The sequence below is a fragment of the Acipenser ruthenus genome, chromosome 27 (genome assembly GCF_902713425.1).
Source record: "Acipenser ruthenus chromosome 27, fAciRut3.2 maternal haplotype, whole genome shotgun sequence".
NCBI classification, from domain to species: Eukaryota; Metazoa; Chordata; class Actinopteri; order Acipenseriformes; family Acipenseridae; genus Acipenser; species Acipenser ruthenus.
The window spans coordinates 17,149,885-17,173,743 of record NC_081215.1 but is presented as its reverse complement, the minus strand read 5'-3'; the positions used below and the strand labels follow the sequence as shown (position 1 = coordinate 17,173,743).

Sequence of the window (23,859 nt, the reverse complement as noted above, 5' to 3'; positions counted from 1 at the left end):
TTCAAAGCATCCATAAGGGTTGGAACAATAACCGATAATATTATTGATAACGTTAAATCTTGATTATTTATTGTGCCTATGTTGTGGGAGAGACCAGTGGTATGCATTTTAGAAAGCTAACAAGCGAAAAGCAGACAGCAAAAAGCAATGAAAAAAGTATGTGAGAGAAAATGTGTAGTCCTATTTTCTGTGAGTTAGAATATTATTTAAGATAATCTTGAGTATTGTGGTCACTTTTAGCCGATGATTGTTAATAGAAAATGTCATTATTGCCCAACTGTAGCATCAATCAAGTATAAAAACGTGAACATCTAGATGCAGGAAGTCATTGGGAATCAGGCAAACCTATGGCAACCGCCAGCAACTGTACAGTTCACTAGTTTATAATGGGTATATACTGTATACAAAGTAACTTACTTAGATTAGTTTCATAAATTATTCTCGAGTTAAACCATAGGTACAAAGCGATCAATATATTTACATGCCACATTTAAAAATAATTTCTAATGCATATTTTAAAACTGAATCATTTAAAAATCTTTATAGACATTATTAAGCAAAAAAAAAAAAAGAAAAAGAAGAAAAATGACACTGTGCAAGCAGTATCATTTTCCTAGCAGGTCGTACAGTGCAGTTCAATTTAAAACAGGCAACTTCATTTCTTCATCATCTCCTTACTTTTCCTACAGCGCAAATAACTTCATCTGATACGCGACATATGGTAACATTTACGAGAAAAATTAATAAGAAATCAAAAATGATTCAAGACCGGCTTACAGCAAATATCTAGTTTTCCTTGACAGTCTAGAAACCCAGTGTGCTAATGTAAACCCTAATTTATAAATGAGGATATTCAAGCCAAGCCACCCCAGCAAGCCAGGGCGAACCTGCTTTTGGCCTGGTTCCACATTACAAAGAAATTACATGAGTAAATAATCCCCTTTCGGACCTGCCTGAAAGACGAATTCAATATGAATGCATGGAAACTCCAGGACGTGTATAGCAATACTCACTGACCAGTTTAGCTGGGTTTTATTTCAGGCATTTTGAAGATCAGGTTGGAACACCGCAAGTTGTAAATACTGGAAGTCTGCGGTCTCTCAGTTAAGCAAAAGACTACGTGCCAGGAGATCCTAGGGTGGATTCCCAGAACAGGGTCTGATTGACTCACAGTGCAACAGCTTGGTAAGCCACGGGGCCACTTTGTATTTGTATTAGTACTATACTCACTGACAGCAACCACGCAGCTTGGGGAGGCAATTAAAAGCCAAAAAAAAAAAAATTTAAAAAATACTGATTATATAGAAAAAGAGTAGATTTTAAGCTCCGGTGGAAACACACTTAGAATACTGCGTTAAATTTTAAACTCAATCAAAGTCTTTAAAAAGCTGGCAACAAAGTGAACCTTCGTCACTATTTCAAATGCAGCGACCAGGACCAGAGGACACATTTGGAAACTGCGTGGAGAGACTCAGGACACATGGTAGGAGAGACTTAACACAGAAAGTGGTGAGTGCATAGAATGGGTAACCAAGCCTCTCTGCTGCTGATGAGCCATTGGGATATTTTAAGAACTGACTAAAAGAGTTAGGATAAAGAGGGGGCAACAATGCTTGTTTCTGATTGATCCCAGAACTTTTTCTATTGTTCCACCCCATCTATAAGTGTGAGAAAAACTAGAAGCTGCAATAGTACGAAAAAGTAGGAGCTGTTCTGTCAACAGCATCAGTATGACGTAAAAGCGAAATGGTGTTCACTGACTATCTTACTGTACATGCATAACCTTTAGCCACTACAGTAGTTCCTTAAAAGGCTTCCCATATTGCACTGGGATTGTCGTTAGCCAGCTGATTCAGTTACTCACCAAGCCATTTGTTTTGTAAAGCCAATGACTGAAACAAGCAGTCTGTCTGCCAAATCTAATTTAATAACACAGCTGTAACCTGCAAATATGTGATATTGTATGGTCTTACAGACAGGAATTGGCACAGACCTCAGGTTACCCTTCGACAACCGTAGAGACAACAATCATGCCAGTGTGAAGACGGTGTCATTTAGTGTGGGGAGCTGGCTTCTGGTTTTTGGTTCTACTGTAACCAATGATAACTTTCAGATATCTAACCATTATACATAGCAGTATAAATCTCGACCAAAGTGCCTACTATACCATCCTCCTGTCCACAGTCTACTGTCTACAAATTTTCCCAGCATATTTGCGAACTGGTCAACACTTTTTTTCATAACAGCATTGCAGTGTGAAACTGAACTTCCGTCCTAATCTCAATATACATCTTCACGCTTTACTCTCTGTGATGCGTTCGACTGTCCTGAAGCACACACAACAACAGGTGTTACTTTTTGGCCCTGAAGAGACAGTAAGATCCACATATAGTGTGTAGAAAATGTGTTTGGCTGAAGTTGAAGGTCAGTTACAGAAGGATCTGCACCTCAAGAGGTACAAAACTGACTCCAGTAATAATAACATAGTATAAAGTATCCTGCTTTGTAAAAGAGAACTGCTGTATTAAATTCTAGTGAAATTTTGTAGCTTTAGATTGTGGTAGTTTTCAATAAGCACTACATTTTAGACACTGTAAAACAGCTGAGACAGGTACAATTAGCTATAACACCTTTTTAAGACAGGCTTGAGGAGAGGACTGTGTGATTCATGTTCTGGAAGCCTTTCAAACAGATGCTGCTGCTTTGAATACTTTGGCTCAAAAGACTTGGGCCTAATGATTAATTTGTAACAAGCTGGGCGTGGGAAGGTCATTGGCATAAACAGAGAAAAAGCAAACCTGTTTACTTCTGGTGGCTTTGCATTGTGGGATTGAGGATCTCTGGTGTCCGACCAATATCAAAAACCCTCATCAGCAGGTATGGTATTCACATGCTTATCAGATTATTAACCTCAAGTTTTTATTCAAATATTAGTGCTTTTTGTAGGTTTAACTAGGTTTTCATTGGTTGACATCAGGGCTGTAGAAATTGAAATATTTATATTTTTGTTTAGTTTAAAGGAAAGGAACGGGTAGTTATGTTTAAAATTCATAAGATTAGGATAAGGAAACATTTAATAAGATATTCCATGAGTATCCTGTACATGTGTGTGATAGAGAAAGAATGAATCTTGGTTATAAATCTCCCTCCTGACCTGTGAGGGCGCTGTGTAAAGGGAACAGTGTGCCCCGGACAGTTCATTCCTGGGTCAGTCGGAAGTCGGCCATCCAGGAAGGAGGCGGAGCCACAGTACACCATGTGATGTGGCAATCGCGGATAGGAGGGAAAACGATTGCACTCGCTAACCAAGGGGGGCGTGGCTGAAGGTACAAAAGGGGAGCGAACTGCTCCTTTGTTATGGTTACGGACGAACTGCTGAAGGACTGTGATATATACCGTGAGTGTTTAGTGTTTGTTTGTTTTGTCGTACTAATTGTAAACATTTGTTCTTGTTAGACGGCTAAACACGTACCAGGAGCTGTCAGTAAAGGCCAGCACCAACCTTTACAACACTGCACTACTGTTCACAAATAAATGTATTTCACCACTCGCACTTAAAAAGCACTCACTTTGGACTTGTGACCGTGTCTGTGTTCTGTGTGTGGATTTACTGTCATTATTATTTCGAGACTGAACCCCGTGGGTTTTACTGAGCTATACACATAGCTGTGTATTGCCAGTGATTATTATTTACAGTTGTCAAGAGACTTTGGATTATAAATAAATCATGATTGCACTGTGAATGTTGTTGTTTGTCATTACTTTACCTGCGCACTGCCTACCACTTTGCCACAATGTGTTACAATGATTTTGCTTAAAGGATAAACATTCCAGGACATCCCCAGGGGTGAGTTGATGCTGTAGATTTCGAACAGTTCTAAATGCAAAAAAAATATATAAATAAATAAAATCCCACCTACCATGTCAGAAAGTATTGTTGTGGAATGTTCATTGATACTAATAACACCTTCCTCCAGTTTGTGTCTTTTTAATCGGTTGAAGAATGTTCTTAACTCTCGTTCCACCTTTGCTCCTGAATCTGCATTTGCCAACAGCTTCCAGAAAGGTAACCTTTAAAGTTTAAAGAAGAGGCCAAACATTATTATGAGGTTTTCTACACAACTTTGGCTTCTTAATATAGTAGACAAATGTGACATGCTTGTCTAGCAAAGCAGGTTGTGACAGTAAAACGGGCAGTGTTTAATTGGTTATTTATAAGCTAACAATGTAAAACTCATCTACTGAACAGAGGATTCTTAACTCATAGTTAAGGTGACCAGATTAAGTCCTTAAACTGGGACAGTATGGAAATATTGTGAATAACTTCCAACTTCCAAGCTACAGAGAAGCTCTGTGGTTTTTAATTTTACTTTGGCAATGTTTGATCTAATATCATATTGCAAGTGAATGCAGACATTCATGGTGATATTCAGACTGGAATATTTTACTTTTAAAACTTTATTTGTGAATAAATGATCTTATTGTCTTTGTAATTCCATTTCTACACAGCAAGTATAGTTATTACATTACACAGTAGCTATTCAATAATATCACATTCTAGTCCCTTTTCAGCTTAACTGCATCTTCTCTCTTGCTATGTCTCTGTGCTATCATCCAGTGCCCAATCTGCAAACCAGGCCCTTCCTGCACGAAAACATTACATACCTCAGTATTTTTATTTATTAAATGGTTACTTCATAGAATCTGTTTTTTTCAAAATATTTAATTTCTTACCATTTAATATGACATGGTATTTGTTCTGTATATTTTTTTTTCTACTGCAGTTTCTGCTTGGATCATTAGTGTGCCATGATAAATAGATACTAGGAATTTTTTTCAGCCACTTTATACTATTAAACTATTACTATTAAAGGTAATGAAATGTGTTAAATATCCTGTCTTTTGACTGTATGCAATAACTTATCGGCTTTTCTGAGCTTTGTTTAGAAGCTGCCCTGATTGCAGAAACAGGAATTTCCTTCTGAAGTAGTTATTAAGTGTAGTAATAGTAATCCACGTAGGCAAACCCTTTTAAGTTTCTCCGAATAGTTGCATTTCCAATCCCCCCTTTAACATGCTGTAAGCTGACGCGTATCACTAAAGACGGAAAGGAACCTGTTGGGCAGCAGTGTGGAGTAGTGGTTAGGGCTCTGGACTCTTGACCAGAGGGTTGTGGGTTCAATCCCCAGTGGAGGACGCTGCTGCTGTAGCCTTGAGCAAGGTACGTTACCTAGATTGCTCCAGTAAAAGCCTAACTGTATAAATGGGTAATTATATGTAAAATTAATGTGATATCTTGTACGAATTGTAAGGCGCCCTGGATAAGGGCATCTGCTAAGAAATAAATAATAATAAAAACATGAAATTTCCTGCCTACAAAGGCTAATTTCTTGGCTGGAATTTATTTTTTTGAGTCACCACAGTAGACATGGATCAAGCTGTAATAAGATTCAATTGTATTCCTTTTGTGATCAAATGAAATGCTGTCAGTTCTTTACTTACGAAAGGAATACTATTTAATCTTCCTTAATATAAGCATAAACATTAGCCTATGTAAAATATGCAGAGAAGTCTTCTCATCATCATTGATTGGTACTGAAAAACGTATCATTGTACTGAAAAATAATAATAATAATAATAATAATAAAATATGAATGTTAGAGGTATGCCAAAGAGATGAAGATCACTTATCAGATAATTCCATAATGCGTCTGCTTTTTTTAAAGCGGTTAAAGATTTTCCATTCCTTATTTTCCAATTATAAAAAAAACCAAGAGTGAACAGGAGACAGCAGATGTTCCAAAGACAGTTCCAGCCGTAAATGGGAATGCTATCGTCCAGGGTTCGTCAGGAGACAGTATTTTAAGAGCAGCAGATAGAAAACTTTTAGCTAGTTTCTAGACCTTGCAGCATTTTAAAATGTTTGTAAAGCAGCATGTGAAAATGTTTGCCGGCCAGTCTTTGAGGAATTTCATACATCACCACTAAAAATATTTTTCTGTGCAGCAAGTAGTCAATAATACTGAGACCTGCATCCTGTGATGTCTTAAATTATCTTTATTAGTTATATTAAGAATTGCACAGAAATACTTACTTCACAGAGAAAACCTGTACCAGGGTAAAAGCAGAGCAAAGTACAGTAAAACATTGTGAAAGCATGGGAAAGACAGACCAGCATGGGTAATCACATAAAGGTATGGTTAAGGCATTAATAAAACATGGTATCATAGTAAACTAATTTGTAATAAATACTGTGCATATAAGGGACATATTTTACTGTATCTAAAACATAATTTGGCATAGAAAGGGCATATGCAGTCACAGTCTACAATAACTATTTAAGAGCCTTATTTAGGTCATTGAAAAGTCATGGTATCACAAGGTGGCCTTTGTGGTGATTCTGGTGTATTACCGTAAAATGTGTGTGTTTGGCAGCTCTCTCGGGAGCTCTGAGAGCTGGCTCCCCACCTCTTGGTGGACAGTTTTGATGTTGTTACCGACACACACCATGTACTGCAGTGGCACCAGTTCAGTGCTGAGGGGGGTCTGCAAGCAAAAGTGCTTCCGACTGTCAATGGAAATGTGCACTGGGATATCCTGAGCTATGAACAAAGCCACACCTGGATGGAAAAAGACAAGAGAACATGTTATATCACATAATGCATGTTATCATTAAAACTTAAAGAAGCAGAAGCCAATGCAACACTCCCCCCGAAATCCCCAGTGAAGGCCACCGACTTTGCACAGCCAGGACACCCACCTGCGCTCCCCCGACTGTATGACTCACTCTACACACCACCCAGGGAGCCCTGGCAATGTCATTCTTGATTTGGAAGTTGTCGACCTACTTGCAAAATTATGAAAACGCTGAGATAAAAATATCATGATGGTGGTTTTTATGTTGTTTGCTATGAGAAAAGCTTTGCCATCATGCTTTATTTTTATTTTCTTAAGTTCATTAATATAGTTGTAGCTGACAAAACAATTGTATAAATCTTCCATTAGATACATAAGTCTCAAATGTGAAGTCTGTACAGAAACACACATTACAGCAAACATGTATTTCATTTTAAAACAGACATCTGGTACTACACTAATTTCTCAGTTTGCTTGCCTTCCTTTCCAGGAAGTCTGTTACTGCTTTACTTCCTTGGTCATTTCACCACAGTAGTGTCTTTTGGGTTAAAGCATGTTAGTGACTGAAAGCATATCAGTCAATAGGGAAAGCAGCTGATTGGTTATTGACAGGAAAGATGACAGTGACCCTAGAAGTGCAAGTCAATCCATGTAGTGATGCTGATCAATAAACCACCACTTGGGGAAACACCAGCAGGATTAATACAGAGTGGTGGTATTAAGATCCACCACTGGTTAGATCTTTAAAATTGACATATTTTATACAATAAGAGGAACCCTACACACAACATATTAACTTAAAATAACTGAAAAGCATTGTACTTATTACTAGTTTCTTAAGTACAACACATGAAAACTATAATATGTCACTTTATAAGAACAAATCCAGACAGCATCCAGACAGCAAATCCAGACAGCATTTTTGCTCTCCAGTAAATCTCTTCTGACTGCTTTGAAATCATTATTATTATTAGAAGATATTTAAGCAGAAATATAGTTTCACAAGACACAACAGCTGGTTTAAAGGGAATAGGGCTTTTATTTTAGCTCACCTTGTGTGCTTTACAAAACAAGTTGTGCTTTCTTATTGAGTTTACGACAGCAGAGCAGAGCTAAAATCCCAAAGTATTCCCTTGGGACTGGAGTTGAGAACCTGAGGTCTATACTGTGCACATATATATTACAGCATATATATTACTTATACAGTATAAGTATTAAGTTTGCTGGCAAAGCTTTAAGGTCCAAAAATAACAATGTCCTGCAATCATACAACGGTGTACTATTAATTACTGTTGACCTTATAGTTGGCATTAGTTATGTGTGATATTATATTTGCATTTTTGGACATCGCTACCAAATATGCATTGAAACAGCATCAAAAGTTTGATTGTTGCGATTGAAATATATAATAATCAAGTCATGCGGCTGGATTATTCCCTTATTTAAAGCATTATTAGAGTCCCTCTTGTCTGTGTCGTTTCAATGTAATGAGCTCAGGAGAAGGCAGCTTTACAATAGTGGTTTTAAAAAACCTAGTTCTTTTTTTCCCCATTTTCAGTGTCATGCTTTTACTGCCTTGGCATAATAAACCTCAAGAACTAAAGATGAATTGTGGCCTCGAACTGTTTGCATAGCCCTGAGAGTTCAGACTGATGATACTGGACTGCCATGGCTCCCAGTGTGTTCTCTTTTGTCTTTTGTCTGCGTTCTGTAAAGGATTTCACGGTGCTAGAAGCTCGCCAACTTTCAAATCCAGCATGACATTGTTCTGGGCCCCCCTACTCTTTGCACGCTTTTATAAAAAGAGACTTCATGCAGCTTTGCTTTAGCGCTACCATTCTAATCCTAATAGACTTGATATTCTATTTTGTCCTTTATTTACAGGACAGAATTTACAAGACGATATTTATAATATATTAAAAATAATAACAGCAGTTCATTTGTAACCCAGTTAAGACAGCTTGGAGTTTTTGAATGACTAAATTCATCCAAAAGCCCTTGCTATCTTTTACTACCTTATTAAGGCTAACTCCTTAAATGACAAGTCATCTGTTTCTGTGATATTTACAGGACACAGTTTACAAGGAGATTATACGACAAGCGCTTTGGTCTTTGCTTGTTTGACTGCAACTAAATCAGTTATTCAACAACAGGCTGCTATAGCAATGGCCATTCTAAATTGGTGTAAAATAATTGGGCACTCCAGATTAAAAAAAAGAAAACTACACATGGTAATGTGACAAAACTAGAGATAAGAATAATAGTTTTGTAAATTCAATCTGCATTTTTTTTATACTTTCAGAACAAATGGTGCTAATGACACTTTGGAGTAAATGGTTTATAATAAAATTAATATCAAATATTATTAAAAACAAATTTACTGAAAAAAAAAAATATTTCTTTAGCTATATTAATGAAACCCTCTAACTCCAGTTCAAGGAAACCTCCCAGTTCAAACATTGACAAGTCAGCTTCCAAGGTGACATCTCTACTCTGGATTATTCACGAAAAGAAAAAAACAAACACACAAAAAACGCATGTTGCTTTTAAGTTGTGGAGCATGAAGAATTTGCCTCTGAACGTTTTGCGGTTACCTCCTCATGGCTCATATTTACAGCCCTCCGGCCCCCATGTAAAGTGATGAGATTATGTGAACCAGATAATTGTGTCTGCAGATGTATCTGCCCTCCCAGGAATTCCTTCTCCAGCTCTGATTTCTCTGCCATGCCAAATCTCCCTCCCATGTCACTCATCCCTGTGAAGTTGTTTTATTTCATGCCAGCCCCACGTTTCCAGCACAAACCCTGGCTATTGATAGTTTACACACAGTGGTTTTGAAATGGCCCTGATGTCTATCTAAAGTAGTATAATACCAGTCTGCACTAGATGATGAAATCAAATCTAGGGCTTTACTGTCAGTGGATTACAGTTCTATGGTGTTGATCAATTAAACTTGCCACTGTATTGACCAAAAAACAACTTCTGTAATGTCATCAGAACATCCTGTAGTGCTAACAACAAACAAATTTATTTCTTTTTTGATAATCCACCCCAAAAATGCCATTCAGAGAGATGGGAGCTCTATTTAAGCCACAGGGGTGCCTTAACATTCTTAAAAGTCACCAGGATGCGATGACTAAAACGAAAAATGTGAATCTAAACAAGAGGAATAATACGTTATAAAGAACAAAAAACAGGTGACTATTTGAAGTCGAGAGCTTCATTCTAGGCCTATAAGTTAACTTCCTATGTTTCAATGAATTATAAGTAGGGCTTCTGTTTTTTGGGTTTTAATAATTACATTTTTCTATACGTAAATCTTTTTTTCGGGGCTTTCGCTTTTTATATACTGTATGAAAATACTGTTTTCCGTTATTTTGGTTTTTTTTTCTGTCACAATATGTAACTCTACAGTACCTGCACACTTTTTCAATTGTACCTTATTTCCTTTGCTGTCTTCCACAACAAAATACTTATGGCCATGGGCATATTCTTCTAGGTTTATTGGGTGTTTAGGCATTTCCTTACATTACGAGTGTGTAACTACTACCTATCGAACTGGAATATAGCTTTAAATCTCGAGAGCAAGAACAATCCTCCATTTCATGTAATCTCGTTTTAAATCTTGCAAGCTTGTTACAATCCTCCAACAGAAATGTAGGAATTTGCTGCCACTCAGTAGTTGGGGTGGGTTTAAGTATTCCGAACGAATCAATGCGAGATACAAATTATGAAGGAGGGACCTTGCCCAGCTGCACTGCACAAAGTTTTATTGCAGGTTTAGAGTAGAGCAGCCATTATCCAGCACGTAAACATCCTCGAAAAGCTAACAGGACTTTACAATCTTGAGATTCGCTTTAAATGGTGACTTTAATTTCAAGCAGCCTAAGCGATCCAGACCATAATATAACCTAAAAGCATGTCTTCAAATCAAATTTGTTCGGTTTATAATAGTACAGTACTGTGCAGCGGTTTTTACCTGTAGATACAGTAATTGAACCAGTCTTCAACTCAGGACACCTAACTGTCGTTGTGGTCAATTACCTGGTAGGTAATTAATGCTTAATACCACCCCATCCAAGCCTTTAACCTGTTTTTCTACAGTATTCTGCATAACTCAAGTAGTTTCTTTCTAGTTTTTATAACAGAAACAGGAGTAAAGTACAGATATTTTGAGAATAGGGGTCAGGAGGGATGCATTACCTGCGACACAGGAAGTGATAAGGAAACCAAGTATGTCCAACTCAAAGTGTTGTGCCATGTCTGTCTGTAGCCAGGGTGTTATTAAATAAGACTGGTTTCCACAAGCAAATTAGATTTCACTGTTAGATGTTAAGAATTTTTTTTTCAGATGACCATGTGTATTGTCCAATTCTAGACTCTCATTTTGCTTAGCAGAAAAGAAAAAAAAAAAAAGCTGGCAGCACAAATGTGCTCCTGCTAATAGTTATTTGAAGCTTTGAAAATCCGTAGGAGAGGTGCATTTACTGTAATATACAGCAGGAATGTCCAAGAATGAATCAATAACTGTCATTTAAAGAAATTTAAGAGACAATTTAAGCTTGAGTTATAGCCAAAATGGTTACCTTCTGGATTTTTAACAGGCTTACTACTTGTTTTTTTTTTTTTAAATAGGACCTTGTAGAAGGGGTTTGTGGGTATCCACTGACAGGACAGAGAGACACAGAGTTTGACCTTGCCACGCCATGCAGACGCACAGGGTTTATTTACAATATTTACAATATTTTTATGCAGTGGTACGTCGCCGCCACTAGGGTATCAGCAACGGTAGTCTTAGTGCGGGACGACATACAAATACAAGGCATAATGAAAATAATACAAAACAAAACATAATGGGAAAACCTAAAAATAAAATTTGGCAGAAACTCAGCTCAGCAGTGCTCACACTAAAAGGGAGGTTCCACACCAGGAATCCTCTCTCTCTCACACACACTAAGATGTACTGCGGTTGGATAAAAATCCCCTAAAAGAATCCCAATTCCTCAACACTAGGATCCCAGTTAACCCACACGGTTAACTTAAAGGCATGTGGCCAGGGATAATTGACACATTCCACACGTGTCTTAATTACACATGGATTCTACCCCAGCCCTGCCATATCTAGCACAAACTTAAACATGTGAACAAAGTGTATTTATAAAAAATAAACAAACACAAAAAACATATTTGAGCCCTATCACAGTATTTTAGTAAATGTTATGAGTGAAATCTTTTTTTTGATAGTTCTCTAACTAGTTTGCAATTTGATGGGTTAATTATTTTATTACTTTCTTTACCATCCGTAAGCAGATCAAAGGTGATAAATATTCACAATATTTCAGTCTGCTTCCCTTCTGTTCTCCAGATGGCTCTCTCTCTCTCCCTCTCTCTCTCTCCCCCTCTCTCTCCTCTCCTCTCTCTCTCTCTCCTCTCTCTCTCCCCTCTCTCTCTCTCTCTCTCTCTCTCTCTCTCTCTCTCTCTCTCTCTCTCTCTCTCTCTCTCTGTAGAGAGGTACACAATGCATGTTTGTTTTGGGGGTCTAGGTGGTGCAGTGGGGCTAACGTACCAGTCCCCCGCTCCTCAACTCTGGAGCCAGCCCAAGTAGAATGAGTTGAGTGATCTCATCACAAAACCAAAATGTGTGTGTTCCAATTTAATTTTAAACAGCACAGTATTCATTTTAACCTTCACAACCTTCGAATTTAAGATGCACGTGGAACCATTTTTTGCTTCTCAAAAATAGCCTGCGTCTTAAATTCGAGTAGAGTATAGTGATGCGTGTATTAAAATCGCCAACAAAAGACACAAACAGCAACGTGACAGACTGGCGAGAAAAGACAAACAAAGACGTGACTATCCAAATACACAAACAGCAACATGACTTACTGCTGAGGAAAGACAAACCAAAACGGTACTGTCCGATGTCGAATCAACCATGACATACAGGCAGCCACAATTTCAGCGTTTCTAACAAACAGTACCAGCTCAGACACCCATATTTTTATGACATGCCAAGCAATACCACAGTTCACAAATTGGGAGAAAAACAGGTGTAAGTAATCATGATTGAAATGAGAAGCAGCACATAACTGTAATGCTCTGTATGACAGCAGACGGTCACAAACTGCGTCCATTTGCGTAACTGATTTTGTATCTTTGTAAATGCATATTTATTTGATGTTTTATTTTTTCCTCAAATTGAGGGTTGGGAAATTTGGGCTGCGTCTTAAATTAGAAGGAATACGGTATTTTATAACCATGTAAACCTTTTGTGTGCATCCAAAAAAAGAAAAAAAGAAATTTCATTTCTGTACACTGCAGTGTTGTGTTTGCGATGAGCAGTAAGCTTTTTTCCAGGCTGTGATGGTTAGGATTTATATAAAATTGGATGAGCGGTTCTCAAGAGTCACAGTTTACTAAATGTATGGTCGAATGCACTATTTCCCCATAAAGAGCGGTTCTAATCCCCCTGCAGGGAATAATTAACCTGATACATTGAGTAGTGTGAGTTATAGAACACAAGGCCCACCTTGCACAACTGCATCTTCACTAAGTATGCTGTGTTTGGCAACCAAGTTTATAAAAACACCACGCTCACATGAAAAAAAAAAACATTCAACATTCGATTTGACATGGTTTGCCAGTGAGAGATCTGCTTCTCTGTGTTGTAGCATTCTGGATTCCTCTCTGCCATTTTCCTCTTATTTAAAAAAAAAAAAAAAAAAAAAAACAGAAAAAAAGAATGTAAGCAGCTCCTCATAAATTGTATTTTATTAGTTCCAGACTGATCCCGCAGCAGGTGATCTATGCAGTGCACAGAACATGATATAATTTACAGGCCTTTTGCTGAAAAACTACAAAAATATGAATTCTTTCCAAAATGTTCCTTTGCCAACTGACGAGTTGCAGAAATTACTGGAAAAGACAGGAAGTCTGTCAGTTTATATAACTAGAAGATACAGCTGTTGAAATCCCAAATAACTGGATATAGTGGACAAGATCGTACATACTGGGATATAGTGGTGATCGTACATACTGGGATATAGTGGAGGTGATCGTACATACTGGATATAGTGGAGGTGATCGTACATACTGGATATAGTGGAGGTGATCGTACATACTGGATATAGTGGAGGTGATCGTACATACTGGATATAGTGGAGATGATCGTACATACTGGGATATAGTGGAGGTGATCGTACATACTGGATATAGTGGAGGTGATCGTACATACTGGATATAGTGGAGGTGATCGTACATACTGGGATATAGTGGAGGTGATCGTACATACTGGGATATAGTGGAGGTGATCTTACATACTGGGATATAGTGGAGGTGATCGTACATACTGGGATATAGTGGAGGTGATCGTACATACTGGGATATAGTGGAGGTGATCTTACATACTGGGATATAGTGGAGGTGATCGTACATACTGGGATATAGTGGAGGTGATCGTACATACTGGATATAGTGGAGGTGATCGTACATACTGGATATAGTGGAGGTGATCGTACATACTGGATATAGTGGAGGTGATCGTACATACTGGGATATAGTGGAGGTGATCGTACATACTGGGATGTAGTGGAGGTGATCGTACATACTGGATATAGTGGAGGTGTTCGTACATACTGGATATAGTGGAGATGATCGTACATACTGGATATAGTGGAGGTGATCGTACATACTGGATATAGTGGAGGTGATCGTACATACTGGATATAGTGGAGGTGATCGTACATACTGGATATAGTGGAGATGATCGTACATACTGGGATATAGTGGAGGTGATCGTACATACTGGATATAGTGGAGGTGATCGTACATACTGGATATAGTGGAGGTGATCGTACATACTGGGATATAGTGGAGGTGATCGTACATACTGGGATATAGTGGAGGTGATCTTACATACTGGGATATAGTGGAGGTGATCGTACATACTGGGATATAGTGGAGGTGATCGTACATACTGGATATAGTGGAGGTGATCGTACATACTGGATATAGTGGAGGTGATCGTACATACTGGATATAGTGGAGATGATCGTACATACTGGGATATAGTGGAGGTGATCGTACATACTGGATATAGTGGAGGTGATCGTACATACTGGATATAGTGGAGGTGATCGTACATACTGGATATAGTGGAGGTGATCGTACATACTGGATATAGTGGAGGTGTTCGTACATACTGGATATAGTGGAGATGATCGTACATACTGGGATATAGTGGAGGTGATCGTACATACTGGGATATAGTGGAGGTGATCGTACATACTGGATATAGTGGAGGTGATCGTACATACTGGATATAGTGGAGATGATCGTACATACTGGGATATAGTGGAGGTGATTGTACATACTGGGATATAGTGGAGGTGATCGTACATACTGGATATAGTGGAGGTGATCGTACATACTGGGATATAGTGGAGGTGATCGTACATACTGGATATAGTGGAGGTGATCGTACATACTGGATATAGTGGAGGTGATTGTACATACTGGATATAGTGGAGGTGATCGTACATACTGGATATAGTGGAGGTGATCGTACATACTGGATATAGTGGAGGTGATCGTACATACTGGATATAGTGGAGGTGATCGTACATACTGGATATAGTGGAGATGATCGTACATACTGGGATATAGTGGAGGTGATCGTACATACTGGATATAGTGGAGGTGATAGTACATACTGGGATATGTCTTAATGACATACTTATTATACAAAATGAAATTCAGACAACAAACTGTTTTCTTCAAATACAATATGAGCTGTGTGAGAGTTTGCAGTTCTGTTTACCTGAAAAATATCCAGGAACAAAGTGTCTTGAGGTGACTGCTCGAAGGTAGAACTCTGCTCTTCACTTAACTGTGGACAAGGCTTAATCAACATGCTCCCCACCTAGGCATCTCCCAACAGAATAAAACTAGTAAGAAACAACCCAAACCCATAATTTAACTGCTCCTTCCAGCAATTTAGGGGCCTGAAAGGTCGGTAACTTAGGCTGAGTACATTTCCAATACGATCTCAATTTTACATAACATTTAAGTTAAAATGCACAAGTAAAGGAGATTGATACCTTTGAAGTTAATAGAATTTAGGAATTATAGTTAATGTTACAGCAATTGACAAATGTTATGAATACTATGCATGTTATCTTGGTTTCCAAAGTGATTCTGAAGGATAAGTTACATCATGTTTTGTAGCCTTTGTGAAGTGTTGCAAATCCTAGACTGAATTCAATTAAAATAAAGTATTAAAAACTATTAGGGAGGTTGTCCTGGATTTGTTTAGTCTGTTCCAAACTGTTCCAGCCACAAATGCACCAGCACGTTGGAATGACTTCATGCAGGCTCTTTGTAAAGTCAAAATGTAGTTGTTGTTTTTTCATTTGCACGTGACAGCTCTGGGCTGTTAAGCAATGATAAGCAGCTGCTGTCTTTAATGGCCAGAACACACTGTCAGGGCAACAAGCAGAACGCTACTGGAATTCTACAAAGACCTGAGTAACACTGTAGGTCTAGCACACATGGGTTTACATGTTTCTACTTATTTGTTTCCTAGAAAGCTGCCTTTTGATCTGCCGGTTTTGCTGGTTGGTTTGTATAGCTGTTCTGAGAAGTCGTGAAGATGTTTGTGTTTATTAACTACAGGAGGCACAGCAAGGTCTTATTATCTTACAGGGGCACAACTGTTCATATAAATACAATGTACTTTACATAGATGTAAACATTTATTGTTAATAATAAAAGTCAAGTCTATCTTTTCTTATTTTGTTCATATGCTTACTTCAAACCAGATGTTATATACAGAAACCCACAGCAACCTGACATTGCCCAACACAGTTTGACAGTATGCAGCCCTTTTTTCAGCCTTTTCCGAAGCAGAGAAAGACTGTATGAAACCAATATTGACCAGGACTGGAAACAAGATTTAAAATTGTAATTAACTTAATTGAATTTAACATATAGGGGGATGCATAATTCACACAATATTGTTGGAGCATTGTGAAAACTGGAGGGTACGTGCAGGATAATATCCAAAGGAAAAATGTCAAAGACACTGTGATGTTTGGCCACCAGCACGTTGTTCATTAAGTAGAACCGAAAACCATTCAAATCAATAATGTTTCGTGACTTATGAATCACCCTGGATAGCTTGGCATTGATTTCTCCATATTAACCAGGACATCCTGGTAATGCCCTTTTGTTTATGTCACATGATAGAAATGAAAGCCTTTTGTTTTTGTCACACAGACAGCTCAGCACTGTCACCTATCACCCAGCACCAGCTCTGTGACTCCTGTACAAAAACAACAACTGACATAAAAGAAGCAGTCACTAAAATATCCAAACCGACTGCTCTCCAACGTTTGCAAGTTCCTTAAGGAAGCTGTATGAAAGCAGTAGTGTTGTTGTCCTGGTGCAATACCTCAAAGGGCCGCTCCAGTGTTGCTATGTGCAGCTTTGTTATTTCTTGTTTAATTTGGCAGTTAATTCCTTATACAAGTTTATCATGTTACAGCTACACTGTAATGTTGCACTTTTTAAAATATGCTATGAGTATAGGAATGCCATAAATAAAAATGAAACCCTAGGGAACATCACAGCATCATGACCCTACATTCCAAACAATAACTCAGCATTATTAAGCAGCAACAACACACTTCAGGGTGTTAAAATATGATCCAATATCCACCATGTCAAGGGTGCTCCGGGCCCTGTTCGAAGACTCAAATTGGGGCTCCGGGCCCCCTCGAAAAAAGCCTAGGTACTATTAAAAAGGAGCCTTCCTAGCCTTCTCTGAAGCAATGTCAGGGCCCTACAATGGAAGAAAAGAAAAAAGTGAGACTAAAAAGGATTCTTTACAGGAACCCTTTGCACGGCCCTGAATATGCACACGCCTGGGGTGAGGCAAAGGCAAGTTCAGTAGGCCTGTGGATTTTGAACAATATTTTAACACCCTGAAGTGTGTTATTGCACTTATAAATTGGCACCACCTACCCTTCCCCAGTGAATCAGAGAGGTTTTAAAAGTTCTAAGCTGTGCTGATGTGGTGACATATTTGCACAGTTCGGAACACTTAATAGCCAATGAGATTTAAGTAAATATTCTCTTACCTGATGATCCCAAAAAGTATCTTTCTAAGACTGATCCGAAACCTGTGGGGTTGTTTCTCAGGTTGCTCACAACAAAAGGTTGCAAGGCAATATTCACATTGTTAATAGGCCAGTTCTGTGTGCGTACGCCTGCTCCTCCGTACCAGGAAATATTATCCATTGAAAAGCAATCCTGGAACAAATTGAAACACAAAGGTGACGCTCACACTACTAAACTGTATACTCTACCTTTTTATACCTACAAACAGTTATGTTTACTTGTGTAAATGGGATCATATGACAAGGGAGTGCTAACCAAGGTTTTCAAATCCATTTCCTTACCTCTTATTAGAACTAGCAATATTATCACTGGTCCTTACTTTTTGAGGGGCTATTTATGACAATCAACATATTCCAAATTGAAGGATGAAACGCAATTAAAGATAGGACTACAGATGGAAGGTGCTGCTTCTGCTTCCTGGTAGCTAATTCCTTCAACTACAGCACAGGCACCTGGGTACAGCAGTTTACCTACAGCACTGTGTTTGCAAAATCAATGCAGTTATCCTATTCACCATGTAGAGTGTGACAGAGAGACAGACAGACAGACATGTGGGTCAGTTCAATAGATAAATGAAATGTACAACTTCCATTTTAGTATTACTTAACATAAGTCACACTAGATCCTATACTTGATAGAACACTGATTCCATCCATGTAACATTTTAAATGTAGGTGCATTTTATTCACAGGAATGGACTACATGGGTATTTTATTATAAATGAGTTGTTTAAATGTGTATGCAGAGCAGTACTCTGAACAAAGAAATACATTTATATCCCACTGCATTGTCACTGGCCAATGCTGCATTCTTCATATGATGGATGATTTTGGATCTAAAGACTTTTAGAAAACCGTTTACCATCAAAGTGAAATAAATCTATTGTAAAAAAAAGAAATAATAATTCTGTATAAATACAAAAATAACATAGAGCTATCTACCTCATATAAAACAAAATATGCTGAACAATCAAGAGCATACAACAACACATGTCTGAAAGAAGTGCATTTACTTCAGGTTTTCAGATCAATTTAACTTTCATCATCCGACCTAAATTCCTGTCGCCTTCTACAAGAAACAGTTTGAAGAGAATCCTCTCCCTTCATTTCTTTGCGAGTATCTCTTTCTAAAACTTTGCATTGGAACCCAGATCGCTTGCATCACTGTTTTTCATCATTTACATTCACTTACCTTGCACATTTTAAACCGGAAAGTAAAGAATGTTTACTTTTACTTCAGAACCATTAAAACATGTTTTACATTGTATGAAATATGATCATAGCAATTGCTTTTGCACGGCTTTAGGTACGAAAGTGAATGAGTGTGTATGTACAGGTTTCAAACATTCATATACAATCCATCTTTATCTTTTTACAGTCGAATGTGATCCGAAACGTCTAGGGAGGCTAGGAGTGTATGGTAAATGTTTGATGAAGATTGGTGCAAAATGAAGGCAATTATCGTGTACAGACAGATGGATAGACAGGTGAACAGACACACACAGACGGAAGGACAGTCAGGTGGACAGACACACACAGACAGGTGGACAGACACACACAGACGGACGGACGAACATGATAAGAATATAAGGGTCTCTATTTTTTCAATGGGAACCCTAAACATGAAAGATTCTCAGCATAATAAGGTGGGAACTAACAATGGTTAGCATTCCTTTAAATCTGAATGCAAATCTCTCTCATGTATTTAGGAATATATAGACGCTGCATCTCCCTGTTGCAAGCCATTTTAGTCATGATGGGACAGTAAGATCTGACATACAGGGTTGATGAAAGGCACACCTTGCAGACAGTGATACTATACTTAAGTTTCCATTACTGTACAAAACTGACATAATATAAGCTATAAGTTAGACACTTAGAAATAATTGCATCTCTTCCAGTTACTATTTTTGAATTTCAATTTTAGAAATGTTTAAAACTCCTTATGTCAGCTCTATCGAGTAGGAGACGTTTTCCTGCCAAGACTTAAAAAAAAAAAAAAAAAAATCATCATGCATCACTGTACAATCCTACATGCAATGATCACAGTGGATATATAGACAGGTTATCCTGACCATCAGAAATCATTTTCAGAAATTATTTATTTAAATAAATTAAACGCAGATAGAGTTTAACCCACCCTCTGTAAATGCAGAACAGTCAAACCATTCTTTAGACTGTGACTAAATACGTAACAATTATACTTGGATATTGGGTTTCATAAAGGTTCTGCTTATGAGAGTTTAAGATCTTTAAACTATGGGTAAAAAAAACTCAATTCGGACGGATATGAAAATAAATACTATTATATTTAAATATTGTAAAATACGTGAACACTATTATGCAAAGACAGAACACCACAATTGGTTATTTTTATTAATTAAAATGTGTATTGTATAGGCCTATTGATTTGTTTTTGCTGAACAAAAATATATGTGGGGAAAATAATATAAATAAATATTTACGTTGATCCCATATTGCTAAAGCTTTTAAGCAATACTCTACATGTTGTTTATTTGTATTGTATTTAACTGTAATATGCTGCGGTATAGCTTTGGGGAAGACCAATGCGTGTTACTGTAAAATAATAATTATGAAAAAAAAAAAGATTCCTAAGAATGTAACAATTTGGATTAAGTTTCCAAAAACAAAACGTTTGAAGTTGTGATACTGTACATGGCAGATCCGCCACTTTATTTTTACATAAACGCGTTCAAACGAAATCTTTGACAGTTATATAAAAGGTTCACGGGTAGCAGTGAACTCAATTTATACTGCTGCAGTGTATTTTATATCCTGTGAACCCGTACCATGTCTGAGGTACTGCATTTTATGGAACTTCAGTGTATCCCCAGAATCATAAACCATAACTTATCTGAGAACAACTCAACTGCTTCAATTTTGTTTTGCACAGTTTAACCTAATTTCACAGATTGAATTAAATATTTAACGAAATCCCAATGTCTCTTTAACTTGAATAAATATCTGGAACCAGAAATTGCGACTTTGGAAAAGCATTTGCACGCGTTTGTTTCAATAAACAGGGTATTTGGTGTGGCTTAATTGAGCACATGATTTTAATTGTACAGATTGAAAGATTCATTCTTTAAATACTAAATGTCCGATTTTAAGGGGGAAAAAAAGCTTATTTGCTTGTATAATCGCTTGCAAAGTAATCCGGATTTATTTAAATAAATAGTTGTTTGTTTAAAAGAAATTCCAGAACTTTAAATTACGTAATCATGGATTATAGTTATATAAATGTAACATGTCAACAACAACAACAACAATTATTATTATTATTATTATTATTATTATTATTATTATTATTATTATTATTATTATTATTATTATTATTTATTATTATTATTGCCTGTCCACACAATTTGTGTTTATTCTAAAATGTCCCGTTTACTTTGTAACTACTTTTTGTAACACATGACATCATGACAAAGCCGAAACTAAAACTAAATAATTAAAACAATCCTATACAAAGCGGCCAGGAATATGGTACAACTTTGTAATACGTTTAAGGAAGTGCAATTGCCCATTAACTTACATATGATTGCCTTCTGGAGTTATGTTTTGATTAATAACACGGTATAATTATTTTAAAATAATAGGCTCGGTCTAAAAGCTCTGATTGCATTTGAATTACTAACACTTACATAAAGTGTCACCACACGACTTACTTTTTTTAATACACATTTTTCGACTAGTTTACAATGGAAAACGAGATGCTGCGTTTAAAATGTCCATACTGCAGGGCAGACATGCTGATACAGTAGAACCAGATCACCGAACACGACAGACAGGTTCCAGATACCACGACTGCGAAGATGCGCCATCTGCGTTTGTTTGGAACAACCCATTTTACTGAATCTGATGTTGTAGCCTAATTGTCCGATTAGTGTAAAAAAAAAAAAAAAAGGAAAAAAAAGTTTGACTCCACTATTGATGAAATACTAACTAGATAGATAGCTAGATAAGGAGTCTGTGTGGTCCAGTGGTTAAAGAAAAGGGCTTGTAACCAGGAGGTCCCGGTTCAAATCCCACCTCAGCCACTGACTCATTGTGTGACCCTGAGCAATTCACTTAATCTTCTTGTGCTCCGTCTGTCGGGTGAGAAGTAATTGTAAGTGACTCTGCAGCTGATGCATAGTTCACACACCCTAGACTCTGTAAGTCGCCTTGGATAAAGGCGTCTGCGAAATAAACAAATAACAACAGACAGACAGATGAAAAGTTTTCTTTTTTGGACGGATGTTCACAAAAGGTTGTCAGTATGGGAACTAAAAGTGGACCATGATATGCCTGCCGTTTTTATGGGATCAGTTGAAAACAGATTTTTCAGCAATACAATGGAAATATTTATAACGTTTATCAGGTTAGTTATGAGTTGTTTAATGCTACATAAAAACAGTTTTATTCAGACAAAAATAGTGGAACATTTTCACTCTTTTGAGTAAGCAGAGCACTATTTAAGTTGCCCAACTAAGCATACTGTGGCATACGTGTAAAGACTTTTAAGAAAGGATTATTTGTAACATAACCTATGGAGGTAAAATATTATTTTCAAGTAATGTAATTAATGGAAGGTGCTGAGTAAATAAAGACTACATTTTATAAAAAGACATACATATTTTAATCATGCAGTGCCACTGCTTGGCATTCATGCATATGGCCTAAATTGCCAGCAACACTACCTTAAAATCCACTTGGCAATGCAGAGGTATCCATTGGATGCTGTAGCATTCTGTTCCAGGAGAGTATTCAGATTCTAAGGAGATTTTCAGGTCTGCGATGGAGTCCCATGTGTAACAGAACTCGGTCTTGTTGAGCCAGCACAAGTTCTTCACAAACGACACCTCCAAGGCAGGGAAGTTCCCCACGTCGATTTCCACGAAGGTCTTGTCCTCTGTCAGTGTCTGTATGATAAGGGAATGGGTCCTCCTATCCCAGATCAGCCCGCTGAAGCTCCCTTTGAGGATCCAGTTCTTACTGGGTTGATCGACCACTTGCCAATAAATGATCCCAATAGTCATAATAAAGAAGATAGCCACACCAAGACAGGCTACCGCACCCTTCCAGGTCTCGTTCATTTCTTTCAGTCCAGAGTCCCATGTCACTTCGGGTATCGGGCTCGGGTTCCTAGTCCGAGTATGAGGCATGTTGTATTTTTTTTTAAATGTATAAATCTATTTAAAATATATATTTCATACCAATCAATAGAAAAAGGTTAGCACACAGTCGTTATGGATGCCACATTTGTCCGTTCATTATCCATACATATAAAATCCTTTGTTGTACTTGTATCTGTCACGCAGAAATGAACAAGTTGCAAGATCCACAGCTGAAACTTTCAAACAAATAACTTACCACATATTGACAAGTGTACAGTAAAGTTTTTTTTAAATACATTGATCGTTGAGCACCGAGCAGTCTCACACAGGTTTAGCAGTAATGCCTGCAAATCTTCTTAGACGCTTATTTGCTTGTCGTGCAGTTTCCCCCCTGTGTCTGACGTAACTCCAGACTACACTTTTAGCTGAGAGGAGAATGTGATTAGACCGCTTTCAAAACTTTAAGGAGCAGGTTCAAATAAATAAGGCACTGCAAACAGGACAGGCTCCTGCACCTTTGCGCTCATGCGTCAAGCTCCTCTGGTAGCTCACTAACACACGCCAGCAGCACGGTGGTACAGCATAGCAGTTACACTGGCAAATCATTAATCCTGCTCTTTATAAAACTGTCACATTTAAATGAAGAAATCACGGTTATCGTAAAAAAAAAATGGAAAAAGAAAATACTAATACCGTATAAGAAAAAAAGTGAAAAACAAAGTTAATACAAACGGAAAAATATTTAATTTGTATATTTTGGATGGATAAAAAGACTGTTGGGAGTGTAAAGTAAAGCACAGAGACAATTTATACTTTTAAATAGACTACTGTATGTTTAAATGTTTTTTTTGTTTTGTTTTATGTGTTTAAATAATATTTTTTTCATTTTTTATCTGTAAGGTAATCAAATGTTAGAAACATGT

At 37.5% G+C, this 23,859-nt stretch overlaps 1 protein-coding gene across 1 annotated transcript in view; it reads right to left on the bottom strand.

The window, feature by feature from the left end:
* The window catches only part of LOC117432179 (SITS-binding protein-like), a 48,115-nt gene extending 24,666 nt beyond the window's left edge, over nt 1-23,449 (bottom strand). Inside the window, exons 1-4 of the mRNA XM_034053713.3 lie at nt 22,520-23,449; nt 17,775-17,946; nt 6,413-6,620; nt 3,921-4,071 (exon numbers count right to left, since the gene is read on the bottom strand). Of these exons, the coding sequence (XP_033909604.2) occupies nt 3,921-4,071; nt 6,413-6,620; nt 17,775-17,946; nt 22,520-22,984 (996 nt within the window). The 5' untranslated portion in view covers nt 22,985-23,449. The remainder of the gene's footprint in view (nt 1-3,920; nt 4,072-6,412; nt 6,621-17,774; nt 17,947-22,519) is intronic.
* Nucleotides 23,450-23,859: the final 410 nt, after the last annotated feature.